This window comes from Balaenoptera musculus, chromosome 16 (assembly GCF_009873245.2).
Source record: "Balaenoptera musculus isolate JJ_BM4_2016_0621 chromosome 16, mBalMus1.pri.v3, whole genome shotgun sequence".
NCBI classification, from domain to species: domain Eukaryota; kingdom Metazoa; phylum Chordata; class Mammalia; order Artiodactyla; family Balaenopteridae; genus Balaenoptera; species Balaenoptera musculus.
Window position 1 is genome coordinate 65,177,601 of NC_045800.1, and position 26,549 is coordinate 65,204,149.

The following is a 26,549-nucleotide window of genomic DNA, read 5'->3' on the forward strand; positions in this document are numbered from 1 at the left end:
GTTTGAAGGGAAGGCAGCACTGAAGCTGAGACCTGACAGATAACAAGGAACTAGTAGTCAGGTTAAAAAAAAAAAAAAAAAAAAAAGGAGGAGGTTAGGGAGTTCCAGGAAGAAGAAATATCACATATAATTAATGTTTCTGGGGAACTACAAATATTTGAGTATTGCTGAAGCACAGAGTTAAAAGGAGAAGTGGTGAGAGATGAGACTGAAAAGGAATATGAATTTTATCCTGAGGACAATATGGAACAATTAAATGATTGTAAGCAGAAAATTTTCATGAACATACTTGTATTCTAGAAGGAATATTCTGGCTACAATGTATAGAATATATTAGACAAGGGCAAGGCAAAAGCTAGGGAGACTCAGATAGCAGACTGTTGTAGAAATTCAGGAGAGATATCAGTGGCCTCACTGAGGCAGTGGCAACGACCATTTATTCATTTAACAAATATGTGGTAATCTACACATCAGGTACTAGGGATAAAATGGCAAACAAAAATTAAAACTTTCTCTATCCTCATCGTCTTGATACTCCGGTCGAGGAAATGGGCATTAATCAAGTAATTAGGCACACAAATAAATTTAGCCAACAAGTGTAACTCAAGATGCATGGGTCTAAGAGGCAAAGGGCGTTTAGAAGAGGACAACCTGACCTAGTTTGGGCCAAGGAAGAATTTACAGAAAAGTACTCTGGACTGATATCTGAAGGATGGGAGCTGCTAGGCAAGATAGACTACAAGTACAAGAGCCCTGTGGTGACAGGAAACATAGCAGGTATGGTGAGAGTGCAAAAATAAGGGAAAAGTGTGATAAGATGAGGCTGGAAAGGTAAGTGGGGGCTAGGCAGTAAATGAATTCAAGAACTATTAGCAGGGACTTCCCTGGTGGCACAGTGGTTAAGAATCCACCTGCCAATGCAGGGGACACAGGTTCGATCCCTGGTCCAGGAAGATCCCACATGCTGCAGAGCAACTAAGCCTGTGCACCACAACTACTGAAGCTCACGTGCCCTAGGGCCCATGCGCCACAACTACTGAGTCCACGTGCCACAACTACTGAAGCCTGCGTGCCTAGAACCCATGCTCCACAACAAGAGAAGCCACCGCAATGAGAAGCCCGCACACCACCACAAAGAGTAGCCCCTGCTCGCCGCAACTAGAGAAAGCCTGTGCACAGCAACAAAGACCCAACACAGCCAAAAAAAAGAAAAAAGAAAAAAATAAATATTAGTATATGAAATTGGGAGGACTTGGTGAAGGGAGTGGAAATGAGGTATAAGGGAAAGAACCATATATATGACTCCCAGATTTTGAGCTCCTGCAACAGAAGTAGGGAAGAAATGGACCATTTTAAACCATAGGAAATAGAATCTAAAATACTTTGTAGTTACCTGGATGGCAAAAGGAAGGAAAAGAAGTCAAGGGTGATACGTAGATTTCTGGCTAGAACTATGGGTATCATTCAACAACAGGGAATGCTGGAGACAGAGTGGGTATAAGTGTATAAAAGAGAATGAACTCAATTTTAGGTACACAGTGGGTTGGGGTGTCTGTGGCCAGTATGATAAACACAAGTCTAGATTTTGGAGACAGAGCTAACCTGGAAAAAGATTTGGACATCATCAGCATATACACAATGACTGGAACCAGGAGTGATTAGATATATTTATCTATACACATCTCTATACTTCTATATTTCTACACTTATTGACTGCTTATTATAAAAGCACTATACTAAATACTTTAAATGATTTTATTTAAGTCTTAAAAGTATAAAAAAATTTTTAATACCACTTTTTTTTTAAGATTTATTATTTATTCATTTATTTATTTATTTATTTATGGCTGCATTGGGTCTTAGTTACAGCAGGCAGGATCTCTGTTGAAGCATGCGGGATCTTTCGTTGCAGCACACGGGCCTCTCTCTAGTTGTGGAATGCAGGTTTTTCTCTTCTCTAGTTGTGGCACGTGAGTTCCAGGGCACGTGGGTTCCAGAGCGCGTGGGCTCTGTAGTTTGCGGTGTGCAGGCTCTCTAGTTGAGGCATGCGAGCTCAGTAATTGAGGCGCGTGGGCTTAGCTGCCCCTGCAGCATGTGTGATCTTAGTTCCCTGACCAGGGATGGAACCTGTGTCCCCTGCACTGGAAGGCGAATTCTTTACCACTGGACCACCAGGGAAGTCCCTAATACCACTTTTTAAAGAGGAAACATGGGCACTGAAATAGGAAGTTATTTGCCCAAGGTTATACAGCTAGTAAGTAACACAACTGGGATTTAAATCCAGATCTGGGAACTTCCCCAGTGGTCCAGCAGCTAAGACTCCGCGCTCCCAATGCAGGGGGCTCGGGTTCGATCCCTGGTCGGGGAACTAGATCCCGCACGCCGCAACTAAGAGTTCACGTGCTACAACTAAAAAAGATCCTGCGTGCCACAAGTAAGACCCAGTGCAGCCAAATAAATAGATAAATATTTTTTAAAAAAGAGTTAAAAGAAAAAAAAATCTTGATCTGTCAGACTCCAAAGTACAACTAATCACTATGCTCAGAAAGAATATGTTAAGTGAGAAGAAACAATTACAGAGGTTAGAACTCTGAGGAACGCCAATATTTAAAGTACAAGTAAGGGACTTCCCCGGTGGTGCAGTGGTTAAGAATCCACCTGCCAATGCAAGGGACAGAGGTTCGAGCCCTGGTCCAGGAAGACCCCACATGCTGCGGAGCAACTAAGCCCTTGCGCCACAACTACTCAGCCTGTGCTCTAAAGCCCACGAGCCACAACTACTGAAGCCTGTGTGCCACAACTACTGAAGCCCACGTGCCTAGAGCCCGTGCTCCACAACAAGATAAGCCACCGCAATTACAAGCCCGTGCACCGAAACAAAGAGTAGCTCCCGCTCTCAGCAACTAGAGAAAACCCGCGTGCAGCAGCGAAGACCCAATGTAGCCAAAAATTAAATAAATAAATAAATAAATATATAAAAACAAACAAACAAAAGAAAAAAACAATAGCTCTGCAAGACAGCTGCTGCTGAGTGTTCTAAAGCAAAGTAAGGAAAGGTAAATTAACTACTCTTCAACATTCTTTCACTATTTAGAGTCTCTGTTTTTACTGGATACAAAGCTAAAGTTACACAATTAATTAAAATGACACTGGAGAAGATGGTGGCTGCATTGTCTTTGAATCTCCAGTTCTCACATAAAAACAAACAGGGCGGGACTTCCCTGGTGGCACAATTGTTAAGAATCCGCCTGCCAAGGCAGGGGACATGGTTGGAGCCCTGGTCCGGGAAAATCCCACATGCCGCGGAGCAACTAAGCCCGTGAGCCACGACTACTGAGCCTGCGCTCTAGAGCCCACAAGCCACAACTACTGAGCCCACATGCCACAACTACAGAAGCCCGTGCACCTAGAGCCTGCGGTCTGCAACAAGAGAAGCCACTGCAATGAGAAGCCTGCGCACCACAGTGAAGAGTAGCCCCCGCTCACTGCAACTAGAGAAAGCCCGCGTGCAGCAGCAACAAAGACCCAACCCAACCAAAAATAAATAAATAAATTTATTTAAAAAAAAAAAGAAGTAGAAACAAAGGACAAAGACTTTTCATAAATGAAGACTCTATTGGAAGAAATACAAGACTGATTAAACACAACAGATGATGCTTTAATTTTGAAATTTTGAAAATTTTGAAAATTGAAATAAAGAAAAAGATAAAAAAGATTTGAGATAAAGAGACAAAGGATAGAGGAAAAATGAGCCAACATACATATAACAAGAGTCCCTAAAGAAAAAAACCAAAACAATCAGACAAACCAAATACCAATAAATTAGGATTCAAGAAAATTTTGCTGAAATTAAAAAATACATATATTTGAAACTACAAATTGTGTACACTGTGTACTCAGAAGAACACCACCAAAATATATTCTAGTAAAACTACTGATTTTTAAAGAAAAGGGAAAAAAGCTTTTGTAGTCAGGCAAAAAACCGAATCACTTATAAGGGGGAAAAAAAAATCAGACTGGCATCAGACTTTTTATTATAGTATGCTTTATTCCAATGGAAAAACATATTTAAGATACTGAAGGAAAGAAAATATGAACCAAGAATGTTATACCTATCCAAAATGATTTTTAAGGTATAAAGTTACAAACAAGCTATTATCAATAGTGAATATTGTTTCCATGAGCCCTTCCTTGGGAATCTTCTAGATAACAAGTGACAGACAACAAAAAAAACTGGAGAGACACTGACACAAGGACCAATGGTGTTATTATCAATGAATGTTAACATCACAAAAAGAGAAAGAACTACACATTATATACCTCCTGATGGAAGTGCACCACTGCCTAGGAAATAATTTTGCCACAAACAAACAAACCTGAATTTATAGAAAATACAGAAAACAGAAGAGCATGTTAAATTATATCACAGGGAAGCAATACTCTAGATTATGAAAACTTGGTTTCTTAAACAATAATAAAAAGAACTACAAGAAAAAAACAGATGGAAGAATCCATATATTGAAGAGACTTAATGAAATCACACAACATAAGACTCTTATTTGGATCCAGGTTCCAAAAAACAAACTACAGAAGAGAAAACAGAGCATGTATGAGGCAATTGAGAATCTGAAGACTAATTTATATTTGAAGATATTAATTACTATTAATTTTTTAGATGTCATAACAGTACTGTGAGTGTTTTTTGTTTGTTTATTTATTTATTATTCACTTTTGGTTGCATTTGGTCTTTGTTGCTGTGCGCGGGCTTTCTCTAGTTACGGCGAGCGGGGCTACTCTTTGCTGTGGTGCGCGGGCCTCTCACTGCAGTGGCCTCTCCCGTTGTGGAGCATTGGTTCTAGATGCACGGGCCTCAGTAGCTGTGGCATGCGGGCCCAGCAGCTGTGGCTCGCAGACTCTAGAGCGCAGGCTCAGCAGCTGTGGCGCATGGGCTTAGTTGCTCCGCGGCATGTGGGATCTTCCCAGACCAGGGCTTGAACCCTTGTACCCTGCACTGGCAGGCAGGTTTTCAACCATTGCGCCACCAGGGAAGCCCATATTGTGAGCTTTTTAAAAAATAACCCTTTCCTGGCCTTCCCTGGCAGTCCAGTGGTTAAGACCCCACGCTTCCACTACAGGGGGCACGGGTTCGAACCCTGGTTGGGGAACCAAGATCCCACATGCCACGTGGCGCAGCCAAAAACATAAATTAAGAAAAACAATAATAGGGCTTCCCTGGGGGTGCAGTGGTTAAGAATCCGCCTGCCAGTGCAGGGGACACGGGTTCGAGCCCTGGTCCAGGAAGATCCCACATGCTGCGGAGCAACTAAGCCTGTGCGCCACAACTACTGAGTCTGCGCTCTAGAGCCTGTGAGCCACAACTACTGAGCCTGCGTGCTGCAACTACTGAAACCTGCGTGCCTAGAGCTGGTGCTCCACAACAACAGAAGCCACCGCAATGAGAAGCCTGTCCACCACAACGAACAGTAGCCCCCACTTGACGCAACTAGAGAAAGCCTGTGCGCAGCAACGAAGATCCAGTGCAGCTAAAAATAAAAATAAATAAATTTATTAAAAAAATAATAATAATAATAATCCTTTTCCTTTAGAGATACGTACCCAAATATTTATGGGCATAATAACATGTTATCTAGGGTTTGCATCAGGATAATTCAGGAGCAAGAAGTGAGTGGGCATTTGGATGAAATAAAATAATTGTTGCAGCTGGAAAATGAACACATCGTTACACTGTCAACTTCTGTGTATGTCTTGTATAAGTTTGAAATTTTCTACTATAAAAAGTTAACAGAAAAAAAACACATGGATTTAGTGTTCTGATCCATTCATTCAATAAATATTTGCAATTCTTCTTATACACAACTCTAAAATATTACCCACTCTTACCCACAGAAACTCATTTTGTTTCACTCTTTGTATTTTCAAGATCACATCTGCAAAGTTTTAAGAAAACTTCTGATGAAAACGGATAGAATTCTATCCTGACTTAACAGATCATGAGAGGCTGGCTATAAATTCTTTCTGAATGAGATTCAATTCCAAGAATGACTATCAAACCTAGTCCACAAAGGACATGATTTTTTTTTGCTCAGTGATTCATACCTATAATCTCAATTAGAGAAAGCATGAAAAAAGACGTACCTGTTTTATGTGTGGATTCATGGCCATTTCAGTTACATTCTTTTTTGTCTCACAGAAGATAATAGCCCTCCCTTCAGACCCACTGTAGACTTGAAGGACATCTCCAATAACTGCTGGCCTCTGAGACCAATGGCACTGGATGGCCAGATGCTTTGAAGAAAGAAAATATCAAATATCTGCTTCATTAAAATTATTGAAAAAGATTTCTCTTGGACATTTTTTTTTCTATTTGTTCAAGAATTGGCCTTCCTGGAAGACAATAAGACAACGATTCTCCCCAACCCCATTTGAAAACAGCCATCAGTAGGTGAAAGGATAAGCAAATTGTAGTATACTTATACAGTGGAATACTGTTCAGTGATTAAAAGGAACCAACTACTGATCTATGCAACAATATGGATGAATCTCAAAACATATGCTAGGTGAATGAAGCCTTACAGAAAAAGAGTATACACAATATGATTCCATTTGTCTGAAGCTCTAAAACAGGCAAAACTAATCTATAATCTATGATGGAAAAAAAGCAGAACAGTAGTTGCCTCTGAACGGGGACTGGGCAGGGGCACGGGTGAACTTTCTGTGATCGTGGTAATATTCTTTGTTTTGATAGGGGTTTGGGTTACACACATGTATGAATTTGTCAAAACGAAGCAAATGCACACTTAAAATTTTGCATTCTGTTGTATGTAAATCTTATCTCAAAAACTGTAAATATTAGGTGGATGAACCTTGCAAACATTATGCTACATGAAAGAAGCCTGACACAAAAAAAGCCACATGTTGTAATGATTACATTTATATGAAATAACCAGAAGAGGTAAATCCATCGAGACAGAAAGCAGACTGATGGTTGCCAGGGGCTAGGAGAAGTGGAGAATAGGGAGTAAATGCTTAATAATTACAAGATTTCCTTTTCGGGTAATGAAGCGTTTTGGAAGTAGATAGATGCAATGGTTGTATAACACTGTGAATGAACTAAATGACACTGAATTGTACACTTCAAAGTGGTTAATTTTAGTTATGTGAACTTTACTTCAATAAAAAAATTGTAAATATTGAACTCTAGCTAAAGATATGCACACTAAAATACTTATGGGGAATTATACTGATTTCTGCAATTTGAAATAAATAAAAAAATAAGATGGATATAGGGATGAGTAGATATGCAATAAAGCAAATATAGCAAAATATTAATGGCAGAATCTAGCTGGTGGGTATATGCGTGTTCACTGTAAAATTCTCTCAACTTTTCAGCGTGTTTGAAATCTTCATGATAAAATGTTGGGGAAAAAGTATACTGTAACATTTTAAATCTGTGCATTTTAACATATTATATCTCAATAACATTGTTTAAAACAATTAATTACATAACACATGGAAAACAGAGATAAGCACAAAGAAGAAAACTAAGAATCATTTGTACCAGGTATGTCAAAGTCTTGCTTCTTCCTCCCCACCTCTCAAAAATAAAAATAAAAAAGATCCTGAATCTGATCGAGCCTCACAATCTACCATCAACTCACAGGAAAATGAAAACAGAGGAACATGTTAACTAACACCACAGCGTTGCAAATCAGCAAAATTGAGACTATGGGAAACTTGTAAGACAAATGATCAGTTCTTTTCAATAAAAAATTGCAAAGAAAAAAAGGGACAGAGGAACCTGTATTTTAAAGGATTTAACAGATGAATGGATAAAGAAGATGTGGGGTATACATACAATGGAATATTACTCAGCAATCAATAAGAAAATGAAACCTTGCCATTTTTGACTACATGGATGAATCTAGAAAGTAAGCCAGACAGAGAAAGACAAATACTGTATGATCTCACTTATATGTGGAATCCTAAAAAACAAAACAAAACAAAATGAAAACAGACACACAGATACAGAGTACAAAATGGTGGTTGCCAAAGTGCAGGCGGGGGAGGCGGGGACCTGAAACAGGTAAAGGAGATTGACAGGTACAAACTTCTAGTTATAAAATACGCCACGGGGATGCAATATACAGCATAAGGAATATGGTCAAAAATATTGCAACAACTTTGTATGGGAACAGATGGTTATTAGACTTATTGTGGTGATCATTTCACAATATATGCAAATATCAAATCACTATGCAGTACACCTGAAACTAACAAAATAGTGTACGTCAACTATATTTCAATTAAAAAAAAAGATGGTGAATAAACGTTCAACACATGGATAAAAAAAGACTTAAGACATATAAATTAGTAGCAATATAAGGATCTTATTTGAATCCATATTCAAACAACCTATTTACAAAAAAAAGACAACTAGGGTAATGTGAACACTAGATATTTAAAGATATTAAAAAATTGGGTTTTTTTACTATGATGGTAACTTTGTGGTTTTTTGTTTGTTTTTAAAGAGCGCTTGTTCTTTTAAAAATATATATAATTATACGAAAATGAAATGATGACTGGACTGCTTCAAATGTAGGGATTAAAGAATGTATGGGGGTATAGAAAAGATCAGTGTTAAAGCCTGGTGATGGGCACATCAGATCCTTTGTACTATTCAACTTTTGTACATGTTTGAAAGTGTCCTTAATAAACTTTTCTCTTTCTTTTCTTTTCTTTTTTTAATTTATTTTGGCTGCACTAGGTCTTAGTTGCGGCATGCGGGATCTTTGTTGCAACATGCGGGCTCTTAGTTGCTGCATGCATGCGGGATCTAGTTCCCCGACCAGGGATCGAACCCAAGCCCCCTGCATTGGGAGTGCACAATCTTACCCACCGGACTACCAGTGAAGTCCCATTAATAAACTTTTCTTCACTGATACATTTTATGTTCTTAATGTAAAACTTGCAGCCATTATAAAATATACAAAAGCTTCCTTTGACCATCCATACTATAAAAGTCCTCTTTCCCAGAAGTAATCATTATTATTAGTTTGATGTTTATCCTTCCCACCTATCTTTGTACATAAATACCTAAAGAATCCATTTAGGATTATTTGTGTATTTTTTAAAATAGTATGATTCGGTACTTATCATTTTATAATCTGGTTTTTATCAGTCAAATACATTCTTTTTAACCATTACATTGTATTTATAGATTATACTCTTGTTCATCTGGACTATTTTTATTTACATACACATATATGTACATCTGTCAAATGTAAAAGTGACATATATGGTACATACCTGTCAAAATAATGCAAATACTACCTTTCTTTTTTTAAAAAAAATACTATATGTTTAAATTTTCATGGAGTCAAAATTATAAACCTTTTCCTTTATGGTGCCTTCTTCTGTCTTTATGTTTAGAAAAGCCTTCCCTTTCCTCAAATCAAATAACTGTTGACCTACAATCTGCTGTAAATTATTTTATGGCTTAATTTTTTTAAATCTTTGGGAGTATTTTTGGTATACGGTATGAAATGGGGATCTTTTTCCACCTAAGCTTTAACAAATTATCCCAACACCAGCAAATTGAGATGAATTACTTCGTTTTTCACATTCTACATACTTTAAGTCTGTCTCTATGGATGCCTGTGTATCTCCTGTTAGGACTTGCTTGTTCACAAACTTTCTTCCCCCTATTTATTTTATTCTGCTCCTGAGTCTCAGACTATAGAAATACATAGGTATCTCATTGACTAAGGGCAAAAAAGAGATATCTGGCCTGAACTGGTACCCAAAACATAAGTTTAGCTTCAACAAATTTCAAAATATCAACTAAAAGCTAAAATCTATCACACTGGAAAGCTACTTACTTCCACAGTAGTTGCAGCCTTTTGAGTCATTTTCCCAACAAGGTCAACCTGTTCATATCTGGATTTCATGTATTTTTTTGCAACTTTGTATACCCACTGTGGGCAAGTTGCAGAAAAAAGTAAAGTCTGAGGATTGTCTTCAGAATCTTAAATAAACAAAAAGAATTCAAATGCTTTCTTAATTTCTTAATATCCCACAATGTAGTCAGCTCTTAAAAATCCCCCCAAACTTCAAAGAAATAATGAAAAATTCAAAACTTGGGGTGAATTTTGAACATATAAACTTTACTGCAATTATCAAAACTTTCAACTTTCAAAACTGAGGGAAAGTATCAACATGAAGAAAACTGAACCTAGAAGGAAGATGAGAATTTAAGAAGTAACAATGAGCAAAGAAATGAGTAAAATGAGTTAGTAAAACTACTTACTATAAAATAATACATGGAAGAAAGCACAGAAAGCTAAGAAAATGGTTAAAGTATGCTATTGTACTTTCTTGTTCAGGAAGAAAACAGATACCAAATACCTTTAGTTTTGTTAGAACACTGGGGACAATGTATTAAAAATCATAAAATAAAAAATTCATAAGCTTTTAGATAAGAAAACAATTGCTAATGTGCTTATTCTGAATTAGGATATACCAGTTTTGTAGGATTCGTGGATAATATCTTCAACTTGTTCAGCAAAACCTAAATCTAACATTTGATCCACTTCATCCAGCACAACGTGGCGCAGTTTAGAAAGATCTAATCGGCCGCTCTGCAGATGATCTTTGATACGGCCAGGGGTCCCAACCAAGATGTCAATACCATTTCGAATATGATTAACTGTGAGAGGAGAGAAATATCAATAATACGTAAAAATTCAAACGTAGATTTTAGATTTGAGTAGCAAATAGATCTTTGTGCTGCCATCATACATATTTACTCACTTTGGCTTTGATATGATGTTCCACCATAAAAACACGCCACACTGAGCTTCCTAGTTATATCTTTGAAGTCTTTGGCTACTTGGTTTGCCAGTTCCCTTGTAGGAGCCAAAACAAGTACCTGAGCAAAAGTTTTAAAAAACAAAAAGATAAGTTTCTGTAGATCTCTAAGTTCAAACTGAGAAGACTATTTTTTAAGGTGCATTTAAAACTAGGAATCTCATCATTAATATCATAGTATTTAAAGACAGAGCACAAATAACAACAACAAGAACAGCTTATGTTTATTATATCCTCCCTTACTTCCTTAAGGTCTCTTTTCAAAAGTCACTTTCTCAATGAAGTTCCTAACCCTCTTTTCATATCCTCCCAACCGTGCTTAACTGTTTCTCCTTAGCACTTATACCATATAAAATATTTATATTCTACTGATTTGCTCATTGTCTGCCTCACCCACTAAAATGTAAGCTCCATGAAGACAGGGATTTATGCCTGTTTGAGTTACTATTCAATATATTCCCTGAACTTCAAACAGTGCCTGGCACAGAACAGATACTCAAAAAATATTTGTTGAATAAGTGAATGAACGAATGAATGCCCAATATGTGCCATTTTTTAAAAAGAAATAGTTCAATTTATTTGTTAAGTAGAATATGAAACTGAATTTGTAGCTAGTATCAGAGAATGGACTTAACTGTTTGGTGTTTAATGAGAGCAGCTTCTTCTACACAGGATCCCAAGAGACTTACCAAAAAGGGGCAAAGCCCCTTATTAAGCAAATAAAACTCATGTTTCAAACAGGTTATACAAAAATTGATTTACCTCTATTTCTCTTTTTTTGATATTTAGAAAGTGCAGATTTAACAAAAGGTAGCCATAAACTTTCTATGTACAATGCCGATTATAACTCTGCAAACAACAATAGTGCTTTACACGAATTATTTAATTTGATCCTCACAAAAACCCAATGAGGTGGCATTATTTTCCCAATTTTACAAATGAGGAACATGAGTCTTAGAGAAGTTGAGTCTTGCCCAAGATCAAGTAGCTAGAAGTGGTGGAGCTGGAATCTCCAGTAATGTCCTTGTAGCATAAAAGCTTTTTAAAGGCAGTGTTGGGACTGTGTCCTATTTCTATTACTTTCAGAATTCCTAATTTCACCTAAGAAACAGAACTCTCTAAAAAAGATTTGTCCTATTCCAAGACCACTATCATTTAATTACATTCATACAGGTGAATTTACTTTCACACTGTAATAATATTTAGGAGTCTCAAAGAACAAATTACTTTTAGCCACATATCTGTTCAAATTTTGATACTGATTCTTTCTTGCTTTTGGCCGCACTGCACAGCATGCGGGATCTTAGTTCCACAACCAGGGATGGAACCCGTGCCCCCTGCAGTGGAAGTGTGGAGTCTTAACCACTGGACCACCAGGGAAGTCCCAATACTGATTTTTTTCTTCTTCACGTTTATGAACCTGAAAGTGAACATAGGTTCTAAAAGGGTCAAATTTTAGGCTAAAATTTCACTAGGTCCTCTCTGTTCTTTACTATTGATAAATTAAGACAGATCTCCAGTACTCCAACAACACAGGGAGTAGCAGTATCATTTCTATAATACTCTTAAAGTCAATCAGTAAAATAAATATTATTTACTGAATGACCAAATAAATAAATACCTCTTCAGCAAAATCACTGTTTAAAAGCAAAGGTCAGAACTGAAAAAAGAGAAGAAAAAGGTCACTAAATATACTAACCGTAAATACTCCTAAAATTAGATATGCTGGCTTCATAATATACAGTTATCAAAGACATCTATGGATCCATACATATTACATTCATATGCAATAACTCACTTTAGCTTTACTTGAGATTTATCTTAAAAATCAAATTTTTGCTTTAGGACCCAAATTTTTACTTTATGCCCCAGGACTGACTAACTTTTCTATCTTTGGGGTACTTGAACTTAAGACCAGTATATTGTGGTTTGTTTTTCTATTTTTTTGGTCACACTGTGCAGCTTGCAGGATCTTAGTTCCCAGATTCAATCCCTGCTTGGAGATTGAACCCGGGCCACGGCAGTGAAAGCGCCGAGTCCTAACCACTGGACCACCAGGGCATTCCCAAGACCAGTATACTCTTTCTTTCTCTTTCCATTAGAGTAATGTTTAAACCTTTTACTCCCTATAATGGTTACCTTTGGTGAGCGGCTTTTTTTAATTGTCTCTTGATTTCTTTGGAGTCTTTCAATCAAGGGGATGGCAAAAGAGAATGTCTTTCCTGTTCCTGTCCGTGCTTGAGCAATTAAATCTTTTCCTTCATATACAGGACCAAAAGTCTTAACTTGAATAGGAAAGAGATATGTTACCCCTCGACCTGTAAAATGAGATTTCATTGAAATATTTACCTAAGGTCAGCATTAGGAAAAAATACATTTATTTGAAAATAACATTCCTGATTCATCAACGTGTGCCTAAAGATACATCACCTAACAACATTTATAGTTATTCCTACCCCAAAGAGGAATTATTTAAAAATTGGTCTGAGGGACTTCCCTGGTGGCGCAGTGGTTAAGAATCCGCCTGCCAATGCAGGGGACACGGATTCGAGCCCTGGTCCGGGAAGATCCCACATGCCGCGGAGCAACTAAGCCTGTGCGCCACAACTACTGAGCCTGCGGTCTAGGGCCCACGAGCCACAACCACTGAAGCCCACGCGCCCAGAGCCCGTGCTCTGCAACAAGAGAAGCCACCACAATGAGAAGCCGGCACACCTGCATGCATCAACAAAGACCCAACACAGCCAAAAATAAATAAATTTATTAAAAAAAAAAATTGGCCTGAACTTTTGAAAAATACATATAATTCTTTAAAGTTAAAAACCGAACCGAATACCAAAAAAATGATGTAGAAATAACTGCAATTATAAAAGCTATTTCCCTATGCTTTGTATATTCCCCTTGTGGTCAGAAAAGGCACAAGAGTTTTCTAAAATCTAGTTTTAGATTTTCAATTGCATATCCATTAAAATTCATTGTACCTTTCAGAAGCTTTATAGTCTCTTCAGAAATAGGGAAATTGGAGAAGGCTCCTTCTTTCTGTTCACGTGTTAGTGTCTGTCAAAATGAAGTCAAAGATCTAACTGATATAGTTCATATCCGACCAGGTATTTAGAATCTTTCACTCATTTACTGCTTTTAGTTCTACTAAATGAGCTAACAAATCAACTTTAGTTAGTATTTGCAAAAACTGTATAGATTAACTTACAAGATAAATTAGTGGGAAATTCTTTTAATTTCAAAAGTACCTCTTTAAAATGGGAACATATTGTATATGTATAACTGATTCACTTTGTTATAAAGCAGAAGCTAACACACCATTGTAAGGCAATTATACTTCAATAAAGATGTTTAAAAAAAAAAAAAAAGTACCTCTTTAAATAACAAGCTTACTTAATACACTTTCCCATAATACATTTAAAAATGATTAATTCACACATAAAACTCTTTAGAAATACATTTACTACATAGATCAAAATATAATTCCACTTGACTGAAGGTATTACAAAAGAGGTATTCAAAAATCTAAATCATATTCACCGATATAGATAATATTAATTACGAAGATTAACACAAGCCTATAAACCTGCCCCAAAAGAAGCTAAGCAATGAGGAAAGTAAATTGTTTCTAAAACTAAAAGTTAAATAAGTTGTTCTGGGCTTCCCTGGTGGCGCAGTGGTTGAGAGTCTGCCTGCCAATGCAGGGGACACGGGTTCGAGCCCTGGTCCGGGAAGATCCCACATGCCACGGAGCAACTAAGCCCGTGCGCCACAACTACTGAGCCTGCGCGTCTGGAGCCTGTGCTCTGCAACAAGAGAGGCCGCGATAATGAGAGGCCCACGCACCGCGATGAAGAGTGGCCCCCACTTGCCGCAACTAGAGAAAGCCCTCGCACAGAAAACGAAGACCCAACACAGCCATAAATAAATGAATTAATTTAAAAAAAAAAAAAAAAAAAAAAATAAGTTGTTCTATGAATCTAAAAAGCATTTTTTAGGTCACTAATACAAGGAAAAGTTCCTGTAAGCTTGAAAATTTCTCAAACATATATAGAGGTTAGCATGACATTGTCATTTAACATCTATTGAAAACTTTGTGTACTCGTCAATGCATATATAGAACAAAGACAATGTATCTACTTAAAAACTTTATTATTGGTTGTTTAAAGAAGGTAGTTCCAAAACCACACACCATAACAAGTTTCAAACTAAGAACCAGATAAAAGACATAACATCAAATTCAAATTTAATCCATTTAAGCAAACCTCAATGTTATCTTTTTAAGATTAAAAGAAAAAAATTTTATTAGAAAAGTACACATTTTCATTGCAGAAATTTTAGAAACCACATATTAAAAGAAAGAAATTGTAAAATTATCTACAATCCAATCAGCTAAAGACACATTTGAAACACACACTGATCTAGGCACATATACATTTTTAAATGAAATAAAATCATATGTATATACTATTTTGTAATCTTTTTTTTTTTCATTTAATAAGATAGACTGAATACCTTTCTAACATATCTATGTCCTTTAAGATCAATGCATTCTATTACATAGGTATAGCATATTTTATCAAACCAATTGCCTACTATCAGACATTTAGGATGTTTAAATTTTTCGCTATTACCAACATCACTGTGATAAGATACTGATTCATACACCTCTGCACACCTCGTGATAATCTCCTGAGGAGGATAAATTCCTAGAAGTAGAACTCCTGAACCCTAACATAATCTAAACAAAATAATAAACAGTTAAGCTTATTACAGTACAGAGCACTATAGCAGGCAAAATCCCAACAGAGCAAGTACACTCTGCTGCTCAGCAATACAGATTTGTAGGGCCTTATTTAGAACAACTCTCTAACATATGTGCTTCCTGACAAATAGCAAACTCACAAATAAAAAAACACCATATTGTAAAGCAAGGATTCAACATTTTTTCTCAAAGTTCCCCAAAGATTACACATTAAGCTCAAATGTATTTAACAGCAACTATCAGATTTTTTAAATGTAAAGAATTATTAAATACCAAGAGCTATTAAGAATATCAAAGTTGTTTTTTGCTTAAGAGCTGAGTAATTTAATGACAATTTGTAATGCCCAGATAAACCTATGAACTCTGCTAGAGGAAAAGTGCAAGAACAAATTGAGTAAATTCTGGGCAAAAATATACCTACTCTAACAGATACTGGCAAAAGTAATGAGTCCAGGAATGAAGATTCTATACTAAGCATGTTTTCTATACCTCCCAAAAAATTAATACCCAGGAGAACAAATTTCTTCAGATCATTTTTATATGTTTCATTTCTGTTTTAAAAAAGCAAACAGCTTTAAGATTGAGTTACAGTAAGACCTAAAAATCATTGAAAGTTGCTATTGTTACAGAAGTACAAGAAACAGAAGGCAAAATATACAAAGTCAAGAGGCCTTTATGTACCCTGTTTCAGAAAGTCAGAATTTAATTCATGAGTAATGATGAGGACTGAAATAACCATAAGAAAGGCAAGTAGGTGACCATCAATAAGCAATTTGGAAAATCTATTTAGGAACCCAAATGTACACGAAAGGTTTAAACTTGACCAAGTCCCCCCCGCACCAACCTCTGCACCAAGAAAAAGGCAATATAATGAAAGAAACAAGAGACAAAGGGGAAAAGGCTCAGGTTTCAGCTGTACAGACTCCCCAGTCCAACTGAGAGTATTGGACACTAAGCAGGAAATATTATAGAATCAATTCTAATTAGTCTAAAAAATCAAATTATCCTGTATTTCAAGGATAATGTCAAATGCAAAACAAAAAGTATCCATACCTCTTCTAGTTTATTATCACTTGATTTATGAGTAGAACTATCTAAGGATGACACTCGCTTTGATTTTTTTTCATATTCATCAATATCTCCATTTGACAGATCTTTTCTTCTTGACTTACGAGATTTAGAAAATTCATCTGGAAGTCTATGACATCCTTCCTCAGTGTCACCATTTAGTTTCTCTTTCATTTTAGCTTTTTTGGGTTTGGAAGCATCCAGGTCATCTGCAACACCATTTTCTCTTGTTTCTGATTTCTCATCTGAGTCATAATGGTGCCTTGACTTCCTTCTATCACTCTGTGGAAAAACAAAGAAGCAGTGACAAGAGGGTGACAAGAGGGTCACAAGGTTTGCTTTGCTTTTAAGACTCTAGAGAAGTTAGAGTATGACTCCCTCAACCAGCAAAGCTCAATCTACCGTAATCTTGAAAAGGTACCTGGTAGAAATCCAGACTGGTTGCTAATGCCAAGCCTAAGCTTTACGTATTGCTTTCTTTCTCAACCCAAATCTTGCACTCTTAAGACCTGGCCTCTAGTCCCTCTCTAATCCCATCATAACATTTAAGGGAAACTGAAATAGCTTCTTTTCAGTAAAAGAATGAGAACTCAAGATTTATAAATTAAAAAACAAGCAAAAACTTCTAATATCTCCAAGAAAAAAATTAATATTTTATTGAGTACCTACCCAGCATTGTGTAATATGTTTTCGGCTTATCTTGTTTAAATCTTCATAACAACCCTATAAGGGAAGTACAGGTCCATAATCCCTTATCCAAAATTCCAATATCCATAAAGCTCTGAAAACCGAAAGTTTTTTTGTAACTTATTTGGAGACAAAACCTTACCTGACCTGAACTCATTTCGTGGCAAAATTTGACTTCAACTAATGTGAGACTACTGTAATCTTTATTTATTCCACTTAGTATGAATATTCACATTTAACGTTAAGGTGTTTGATTATAGGTTCGGGGCCCCAAACCCTACAAGGGTGTTACCCTTTTAAAAATCCCCAGAATTTTGAATTCGACAACATATCTAGCCCCAAGGATTTTGGATAAGGGATAGCGAACCTGTATCACCTTTGCCATTTTACAGACGAGGAAACAAGTTCTTAGAGATAAGTAACTTGCCAAAGACCCACATATGGGATTTCTTGCAAGTGAAAGTGCTAGAAATCAAGCCCTGTTTGACTTGAAAACCCATGCTCTTTTCACATCATGCTTCCTCCCTGAACTTTGATAAACAGGTTAAAGAAAAGCCCAATTGTTATACTCCTATGGAAGGACAACTATATTAGTAATCCCAGAAAATTCTTTAAAGTTTTAAAAATTTAGTTAATAGAACTTAAAAAAGGGGGGAGGGGGTGGCTTTCTGCAACTTTAGTTTTGAAATGCCAACTTTTGTTTTAATATTTGCAGACAGCAAGAAATGATTTGGAAATTTAGCACTTCAAAATTACTTGGTCAAATGTTCAAAATAAGTTAGATGGAAGTGTTCAAAATAAATTAGATGGTAGTGACTAGTCTTGGTAAGAACTACCAGCACCAAAATTTTCACCATGATTTACACAGTTTCTACAGAATACTTTCACATACAATTTTCTCATCCATGAAATAAGAGTTGCTATGAAAACTGAATAACATATTTGAAAATGCTTTGTAAACATTAGAGTTTTACATTAATATAAGTTATAGTTATATGTTACACCATTTGATCTTTAGTTAACTGAACTATCCCACATCTCCCCAAACCAATAGATTCTTCTATAGAAAAACAAGATTATTTATACAGCAAGCCTCAGGGTTTGAATTGCTCCTGGGCCCTGCACTTCAGGGAGATGAAGCAAGGTAAAATGAGACCTCTAGGTTCAAGCCCAGCAATAACCCAAGGTGATGAAATACATTGTTGCATATCAGATCCACAGTGCTGGACACTCTCTACCTTCTTGGCTTCCACAGCACACTATATTCCCTCCTTACCCTCTTACCTCTGTCTTCTTTGATGTCTCCTCTCCCTTCTCCTTCTGTGGATGCTCCTTAAGTCTCTGTTCTCTATGTACACTTTCATACCATTTTCATGGCTTCAACATACACTTCCAGGCTTCCTTCCTAACCTGCACTCCAGTTCTGAGAACCTAAGGCCCAGCTTCATATCTTAACACATCCAAAACCAGTTACCTTCATCTGGATGCCAGACCACTATTTGAATGCTCTATTTCTATTAGTTGGTACTCCAATCTGTTTCCAAATCTTTAGTTATCTTTCATAATGAAAGGAAAATCAACAAGTACCTCTGGAGGAACTAACGTGAAAGCCACTAATTCACAAGGATATAGTGAAATGCAAGCATGGACAAAGATATGGTCATTTCCCTCAAGGATCTTTGGGAAATACTTGGGAAAGATACACTCAGGAAGAATGAGCTAACTTTACAAGGAAGGGCATAATAAATGCCAATCAAATGATAAAGATAGCACTCGAACAAGACTTCAAGGGGGAATGAGATTACTGTATGTGTACACTGGAGTGGTTATAAAAGGCATAAACTAAACCTTGACAGATGTATAGGATATGGATGCAGAAGGAGGAACAAGTATTTTAGAAGGAGCAAAAATTAACATAACTGCTTGGTGATTCCACTTACATGAGTTATCTACAGCAGTCAAATTCATAGAGACAGAAAGGAGAATGGTAGTTGCCAGGGACTGGGGAGAGAGGGCAACCGAGGAGTTGGTGTTTAATGGGCACAGAGCTTCAGTCTGGGAGAATGAAAAGTTCTGGAGATGAATGAATATGATGTCTGCAGACCAATGTGAGTGTACTTAATGCTACAAAAATGTATACTTTAAAGTGGTTAAAATGGTAAATTTTATGGTAGGTGTATTTTACCACAATAAAAAATAATAACTGCTTGGCTAAAATGGCAAGTTTACCTTGGTGATAAGGTCAGAAGGGTAGGTTCTGCTCTCTGGGACTACAGAGAATATTTTCATTCTTTTGTCAAATGTCAGCCTTCAAACACTGCTTCCTTACTCTCCAAGCTCTGTTTTCTTTTCTCTAAGTCTCTTTCTTCTTTTGAGGGATGGGGCAGGAAGTCTCTACAAAACAGGCTCCTTGAGGGCAAGGACCTTCTTGGTGCCCAGCAAAGAGTCTGGCATAAATTAGGCTCCACAAACATTTGTGAAGTGAATGAAAATACTAACAGAAAAGGCTATTACTAATACAACCCACGCGATCTCCATCACAGCCAAATCCTGGCAATTTTGGCTGTGACACTTTTCCTCAATCCTCTACTGACCCGTTATCGAGGTTTGTAAATCTAAGATCGCTTTCCCCAAGATTCTCGCATACAGGACAGAATGACGGAGAAGTTACACATATTCAAGGCAATCTTTTTTCTTAATCATCTTCTAAGACGTCCAACGAGAACCAAATGACAGGCCTCGCTGCTTAAGAAGAGGACAGAAAGAACAGATTCCGCGATGAGAACTTGAGTCTGCCCATCTCGTAGGCGCCGACGGGAAGGACGGGGACCACGGGAGGCCGGGCCCAAGCCCAGTGCTGCCCTTCTCCAGGTTAGGGGTGTGGAGGTAGTAATGGTCCCGGAGCGACCTCCCGGGGACGACGGTGGCGCGAGGAGAGGCCCTCGGATGCTCCGGCCGGGTTGTGACAGGCCATCAGGTAGACAAGACTCCCCTCCCCGCCCAAGCCGGCGCAGCCCAAAAGGAGGCGCGGCCCATCCTCAGCGCACCTTTTGCCTCTCCTTCCTCTGGCTCTCGGTCTCCTCCAAAGGTGCCTCCAGCTCCATAATGTCCCCCCAGAGGAGTTTCCCAGGCATCATTCGCCGCCACCGCTGCCGCCGCCTCCCTCTGGGAACGGCGGCCACAACCACCTACGGGTAGCGACAGGATGAAAGGAAGCGGGGGCAGAGCGGCCTCCCGGCCAAGGCCGTGCGTCACTTCCGGGACACGCACCGCACGGCGGGGGAAAATAATCCCGGATACTCTCCGTTTAAACTCTTTCCTTGCGACTCAGTCTCCCAGCCAATGAATGCGAGGAGTCTCGATTGGCTCACCCTTCTTCTGAAATGATTGGCTTCTAGAGTAAAACCCTGACCAATCTCCATAAAGGAGACGCGAACTGATTAGCATAAAATGTTCGGATTTTTTTTCTCCCTCTCCCTCTCCCCCTCCCCCACTCCGAACATTTCTCTTTGCCACAGCGGAGATGTTTCGGGGCTTCCCAGCATTCACTGCTGGGGCTAGGAAGCCTCTCAACAGCGGCGGACAGCGGCCGCGCGCGCAGCGGACTGGCAGGAGAACCTGCCCGTTGGCGGGGGGCGGGGGTCGATGGGAGCGTCACGCGCCGCGTCGCCTTTCGACGCCGGAAGCTGCGGGCCTCGACCCCGCCCGTTGCGGGGTGAGGCGTTAACGTCTAACAGCTTCGCCCGAGGCCAGCGGCCCTGAGTTGGTGGGAAGGGGCGTCTTGGGGTCTGGAGTGGGCTAGATGGGCTTGAGGTGAAGACTAGGGCCGGACAGTCTTCCCTCAAGTCTTAGGTTTTAGTCATGAAGTTGGTCCTTAGTTTAGTTTAGGTCCTTCCCACCCTCCCCATTTGACATTAGAGGAAACTAACCCCCTAAAAGAGGGATTTACTTGTCTGAAGTCACACAGTTAGTGGCACACAGTCAGGACTAGAAAACTCAACTCCTGAATCCGAGATCAGTGCTTTCTCTGCCACACCAACCTTAAAGCTTTGAGCTTACCAAAGCGTTTGGGGGGAAGATGCTCCTATGAAACATAGAATGAATAATGTTAGGAAAATCTGGAGAAACCTAGAGAAAAAACAAGCCTAAATGTCTTTGACAGATTATGTATTTGCAGTGGATAAAAGGATATTAGTTATGGGGATTAACTGGCCCTGAATTACAGCCTTGAACAAAACTGGAAACCTTTTGATAATACAGAGGACTAACTCCTGAGCATGTACCTTTCTTTTCTTACATCACTGGTGCTAGCTGATTGGCTTTCTTTTCAGAGCCATTTCCTTCTAACTCTTCATGATCTCTTCAACCTACTCTTGAGAACGAGAAACCAAACTGCTATGTAGAAGCAGGGGCACTTCATAAACCACTTGACAATGTCTAGCACACCAGCCTTGTAACCTGAGCATCAAACTTATGTCTTACCAAAATTTCAGATTGCTACAAGTCCTGGAGTTTGGGGATTGGTCCTGAATAGCTGAAACCACAAATGATAAATCTGTGATTGCTACAGGCCTCCTGCATAAGTGTGGATTGGCCCAAAGTCAGGGGTTATATGTTTATCTAAATGTTACCTTATGGATTCAATACTGTGAACAAATGGAGTGTTCAGGTGTTGATGGTGAAAAAATGCATCTCTCTCCCTAGATTATGGGACTAGCTATGCATCGCTAGATTGGTCCTTTCTAAAACCTTTTTGTCCCACTCTCTCACACCCACTCCCAATTCTACCACTGTGAAGTCTTTGTAGCCCTACAACAGGGTATGATGTGCATGGAAGCAGGAGTGGGTGTGGCTAAGAATGTCACAGGTATAAAATTGGGATAATAGGAATAGATGTTAGTATGTTGTGGTTGAAAATCAAACACAGATGAAGTTTTAGCTCCTCAAGACTATTTTTGGCATTCATTTTTATGTCGGAGGTCATACAGCAGGTCTGAAAAAGGAAAGGACTAGACTGTTGGAGACGCAAGAGACTAATAAGTATATTAGTGTTTTTTAAATGACCTTCTGTGATTTGGGACACTCTATAAACCCTACTTTTCTGAGCACCAAACTCATGTAATCAAAACTCTGGCTGCTGTCTATGTCAGGTGGAAAGGGCAACTGTGTGTAAATTAAACCAAGTCATAAGTAACTTGACCAAACTGTGGCTTAGCTGAAAAAATTGGGGTACCACTACAAATGTGTTCTCAGTGGGCATCAACTAGAAAACTTGGGAATGGGGATGAGGGAATAATTCTTTTTTTTCATATTTGGTCCCTATAAGTCTCAAGAGATTTATACTGATGATGAAATTTATTGGGGGGGGGGGGCCTTCCCTGGTGGCGCAGTGGTTAAGAATCCACCTGCCAATGCAGGGAACATGGGTTCGTGCCCTGGTCCGGGAAGATCCCACATGCCTCGGAGCAACTAAGCCTGTGCGCCACAACTACTAAGCCTGCGCTCTAGAGCCTGCGAGCCACAACTACTGAAGCCCGTGTGCCTAAAGGCCGTGCTCCACAATGAGAAGCCCGCGCACCGCAATGAAGAGTAGCCCCTGCTCGCTGCAACTAGAGAAAGCCCGTGCGCAGCAACGAAGACCCAACACAGCCAAAAATAATAAATAAATAAAAATAAATTTATTTAAAAAAATTTATTGGGGGGAACATGAAGGGGTAGCATGAATAATTAAAATGTACAAGTAACTCAAAATGTAATCTTATTAGAACATCTTTGTTTTCCAAATATCTTGCCAGAGCCACTGATATAATTTCTTTCTCAAAATTTGACAGTTGGGGTGCCTCATCTGATGGTCTGTTGCAACATTCTATAAAGATTTCTCTTGCCTTTCACTTTGGCTCATTAAACTCTGTAAAAACAAGATGACTTTTTATAAACTTGCCTCTCTCTGGTCATTCTCAAACCTAGAGGGCTAGATTTTAATTTTTATTCCATAGAGAGTAGAAGGTAAAAAGAACCATCATTTTGCATCTGCATGTCAATCTTATATGACAAGAGGAATTGAACTATCATTTTTAAATGTTATGAGACGGAAATAGTTTAAGGGTCAGCTATAAATCGATCAAGAGATACTGGAGGCAGAGAGTGAGGAGAGTACTAAGAAGTAAGAAGAAAATGAAAGAGGGACCAGGAAGGATGTTTCTGCCATTGCTAGCCACATGACCTTGGCCAACTAAACTCGAAAACCTGTTTTTTTGTTAGTAAAGTGGGGGGGGGGCAAAAATGCCTTCCCTGCTGATAGTTCAGGGAAATTGGGGGGATCCCCTGACATAACAGTACAGCAGAGATGATGTACAGAAGTACTTATATTTCTACTTTTAGCTCCAGGTTTTGACAGTGTTGGTGAGGAGACAGCTTTGAACACATTTAGCATATGTATACTGATGTATGTATCTAGCTCCTAATTCAAATTATTTGGGAAAGCTTTTTAAATGGAGGGAGGAGGTCTGTTTCTCTAATCAATTACTTTGTAGATGCTTTCAATCAAGTGGTGGAAGGGAATAGTCACATCAGTTACTCCAGAAGAGGGCACCATTCCCCAAGAAATAGAATCTGCTCAACTGCTAAAAATGGAACATGTGTCTAAGATTTCAAGTGAGAGAAAGAGCTGTAGAGGCCAGAAAGATAGTCATGAGTTTGTTTTTGATTTATCCCCTCGCCATTCTTGTTTCATGACTCTCATGTCTCTCTTCCACACTCCCTTTAGGCATTAGTCTGTCTTCCCCATTCCTTAAAAGCCTTCTCACGTAGCTGTAGGATGGGTACTCAAAATACAGTTGATCCCAAATTTTTTCACTGCTACGGCTCTTTCTTCTGTTTTTTCCTCATGGCTCTGACACTTTGAAACATTCTGTCTGCTAAATTGCATTTAATAATAATTGATTCATGATCATTCTTCTAATATATGAATAAGATACAAATGAAGCTTAACAATGTCACACCAGCATGTGATAGTGTTGCATTACTGAGCAGGTGTAATTTCAGTCATTGGCAAAGAAACTGATGTTTTAGTAGCAAGGAGTTAAGCAAAGGGAATGTACAATTTCTATTAGGATTTTTGAAATATTGAAAATAGTTTGCAGAAGCCAGCTATTCTGAGGATTCCTAGGGGTCTGAGATCCCAGACGAAAGAGGATGAACATGATCTCACATTATATGAGTAGCCACAATAAGCCCATGCTTTGCATACTTTATCCTATTTATAGCATGAGGTATTAACTGAAAACTTGTTAGCCAAAAGCATAATACCTCCCCCAGGCATATCTGGATTTTGATTAATGATACTTTTCTATAATCTTAACCTAAAGGACTCTCTAAGTGGAGGAATTCCAGACAACCTGGCAAAAACAGGGTACCTGTATAGTAGGCCATGTATTAGACAAGTTTTGTGAATCAATATATAAAAATATACACACATATGTTTGTAACAATATTAGGTGCCTCCTCCATTGGGCACTTTCAATAGATTATCCTCAAATCTTACAACAATCCTATAAAGTAGATATCCTTTACAGATGAAAAAAATGAATTAGGTAAGTTTGGTAACTTTCTCCATCACACAGCTACAAGGATTGGAATTGGGATTTAAACTTATCTGACTCCGAAGCTCAGGTCACCATGCTGTTTCAAGAGAACAGTTTTCTCTTAGCAAACAGACTGCAATGGGAAAGAGAATAAGTAAAATTTCCACACACAAAAATTAATAGTGGGAAAAAATTCAAGTCACCCATTGTAGAGAATAATCTCCCAAAACAACAATTTAATAACACGCACACTCATCTTTAATACCTGTGGTCATATGTTGTGTTTTGTAGAAGGGAGGTTTATTGGTTTCATAATAGGCTTCATTTAATACATTTAGAGAGTGTCATAATGCACCTGGTGGCAAAATTAGATGGATTTCATTGGTCCCTAGAGGTGGATAGAGTCACAAAAGACTTTGGATTCCTTACTCTATTAAGAAAATTGTCCAGGTCCAAGATCAAAGATAGAAGAGTTGCTGGTACTCCTTTTTCCAAGGATTGGTAGGGATAGGCGCAGAAATGAAGAAATGGAAGCAACTTGGGAATCTTGAGTGAATTCAGTATTTCACAGGATCCTCAATGAATCTTTTTTTTCCTTTTTTTTTAATTGGATATATTTGACATATAACCTTCACTGAGTTTTATAAGCACAGAACCTTACAGTTGGAAGGAATCTTCAAAATCATCTAGTTCAGTCATCCTTTTAAGAAAAGTACTGGAAATACCTCTGCAACATACCCGTCAAGGGATCACCAAGCCTCTGCTTGAATGTCCTAAATAGCGGGAAGTTCATTTGTTTACAAAGCCGCCTATTTCATCTTCAGATAGTTTTGTCTAATGGGAAGTTCTTCATATTGAGCTGAAATTTCTTTCTCCTAACTTCCATTCACTGAAGCTGATTCCAAGCTGTAAGGCCCCCTAAACCAATGCCTCCCCCACAAGGCTGTTCTATCCAGATTACTCTTCTTGGTACTTTGCCCCCTGCAACCACAGATAATCTTGGAATGCCACGGTAGGTTGGTCAGAGCCACTGAAAACCAACAGTCAGAAGTGAGTGGTGCAACCACAATGAAACAGAGCAGCGCATCTGATCTCCCCTCCTCTGCACTCCCACAGGGCCTGGAGTCAGCTCTCCACACTGCTGAGCTTCATTCTGGCCTTCACTGTTATCTGGATGGTGAGAGCTGGAAAGAGGCACTCTCTATTCAATCATCCTTGAGCTCTAAGGCTTTGATAATCCTTAGAAACCTCTTAGTAGAAACATCCCCTCAACCAGAAATCAGCATTAGCATCTATCCAACATGCTGAAACCACTCTTGACTGCTCCATGTTCCCCAAACCCAAGAGAACTGACCATTCCACTACTTGGTCTGAAAAGTCCTGCCAGAAAAAATTCTGGCAAGGCTACAGAGGTCTTATCATGAACAGAAGTGGATCAAATGTAGAAAAATTGTCTATCAGCCATCTTCCATCTTTCCTGTAAATCTCTAATTCAGAACCTCCCTTTCACTCACAGCCATCCTGCAACCATTCTGCTTCCCTTCTATCTCCACCATCTG

At 38.6% G+C, this 26,549-nt stretch overlaps 1 protein-coding gene across 2 annotated transcripts in view; it reads right to left on the reverse strand.

The window, feature by feature from the left end:
* DDX50 (DExD-box helicase 50) overlaps positions 1-20,662 on the reverse strand; it is a 32,011-nt gene extending 11,349 nt beyond the window's left edge. The window contains exons 1-8 of one of the 2 annotated variants that reach the window (XM_036829522.1): positions 20,455-20,662; positions 16,706-17,002; positions 13,869-13,944; positions 13,027-13,205; positions 10,831-10,948; positions 10,541-10,726; positions 9,900-10,045; positions 6,157-6,306 (exon numbers count right to left, since the gene is read on the reverse strand). In XM_036829522.1, the coding sequence (XP_036685417.1) occupies positions 6,157-6,306; positions 9,900-10,045; positions 10,541-10,726; positions 10,831-10,948; positions 13,027-13,205; positions 13,869-13,944; positions 16,706-17,002; positions 20,455-20,544 (1,242 nt within the window). In that variant the 5' untranslated portion in view covers positions 20,545-20,662. The remainder of the gene's footprint in view (positions 1-6,156; positions 6,307-9,899; positions 10,046-10,540; positions 10,727-10,830; positions 10,949-13,026; positions 13,206-13,868; positions 13,945-16,705; positions 17,003-20,454) is intronic. The other variant, XM_036829523.1, reaches the window with a different exon arrangement.
* Between the last annotated feature and the right edge of the window lie 5,887 nt (positions 20,663-26,549).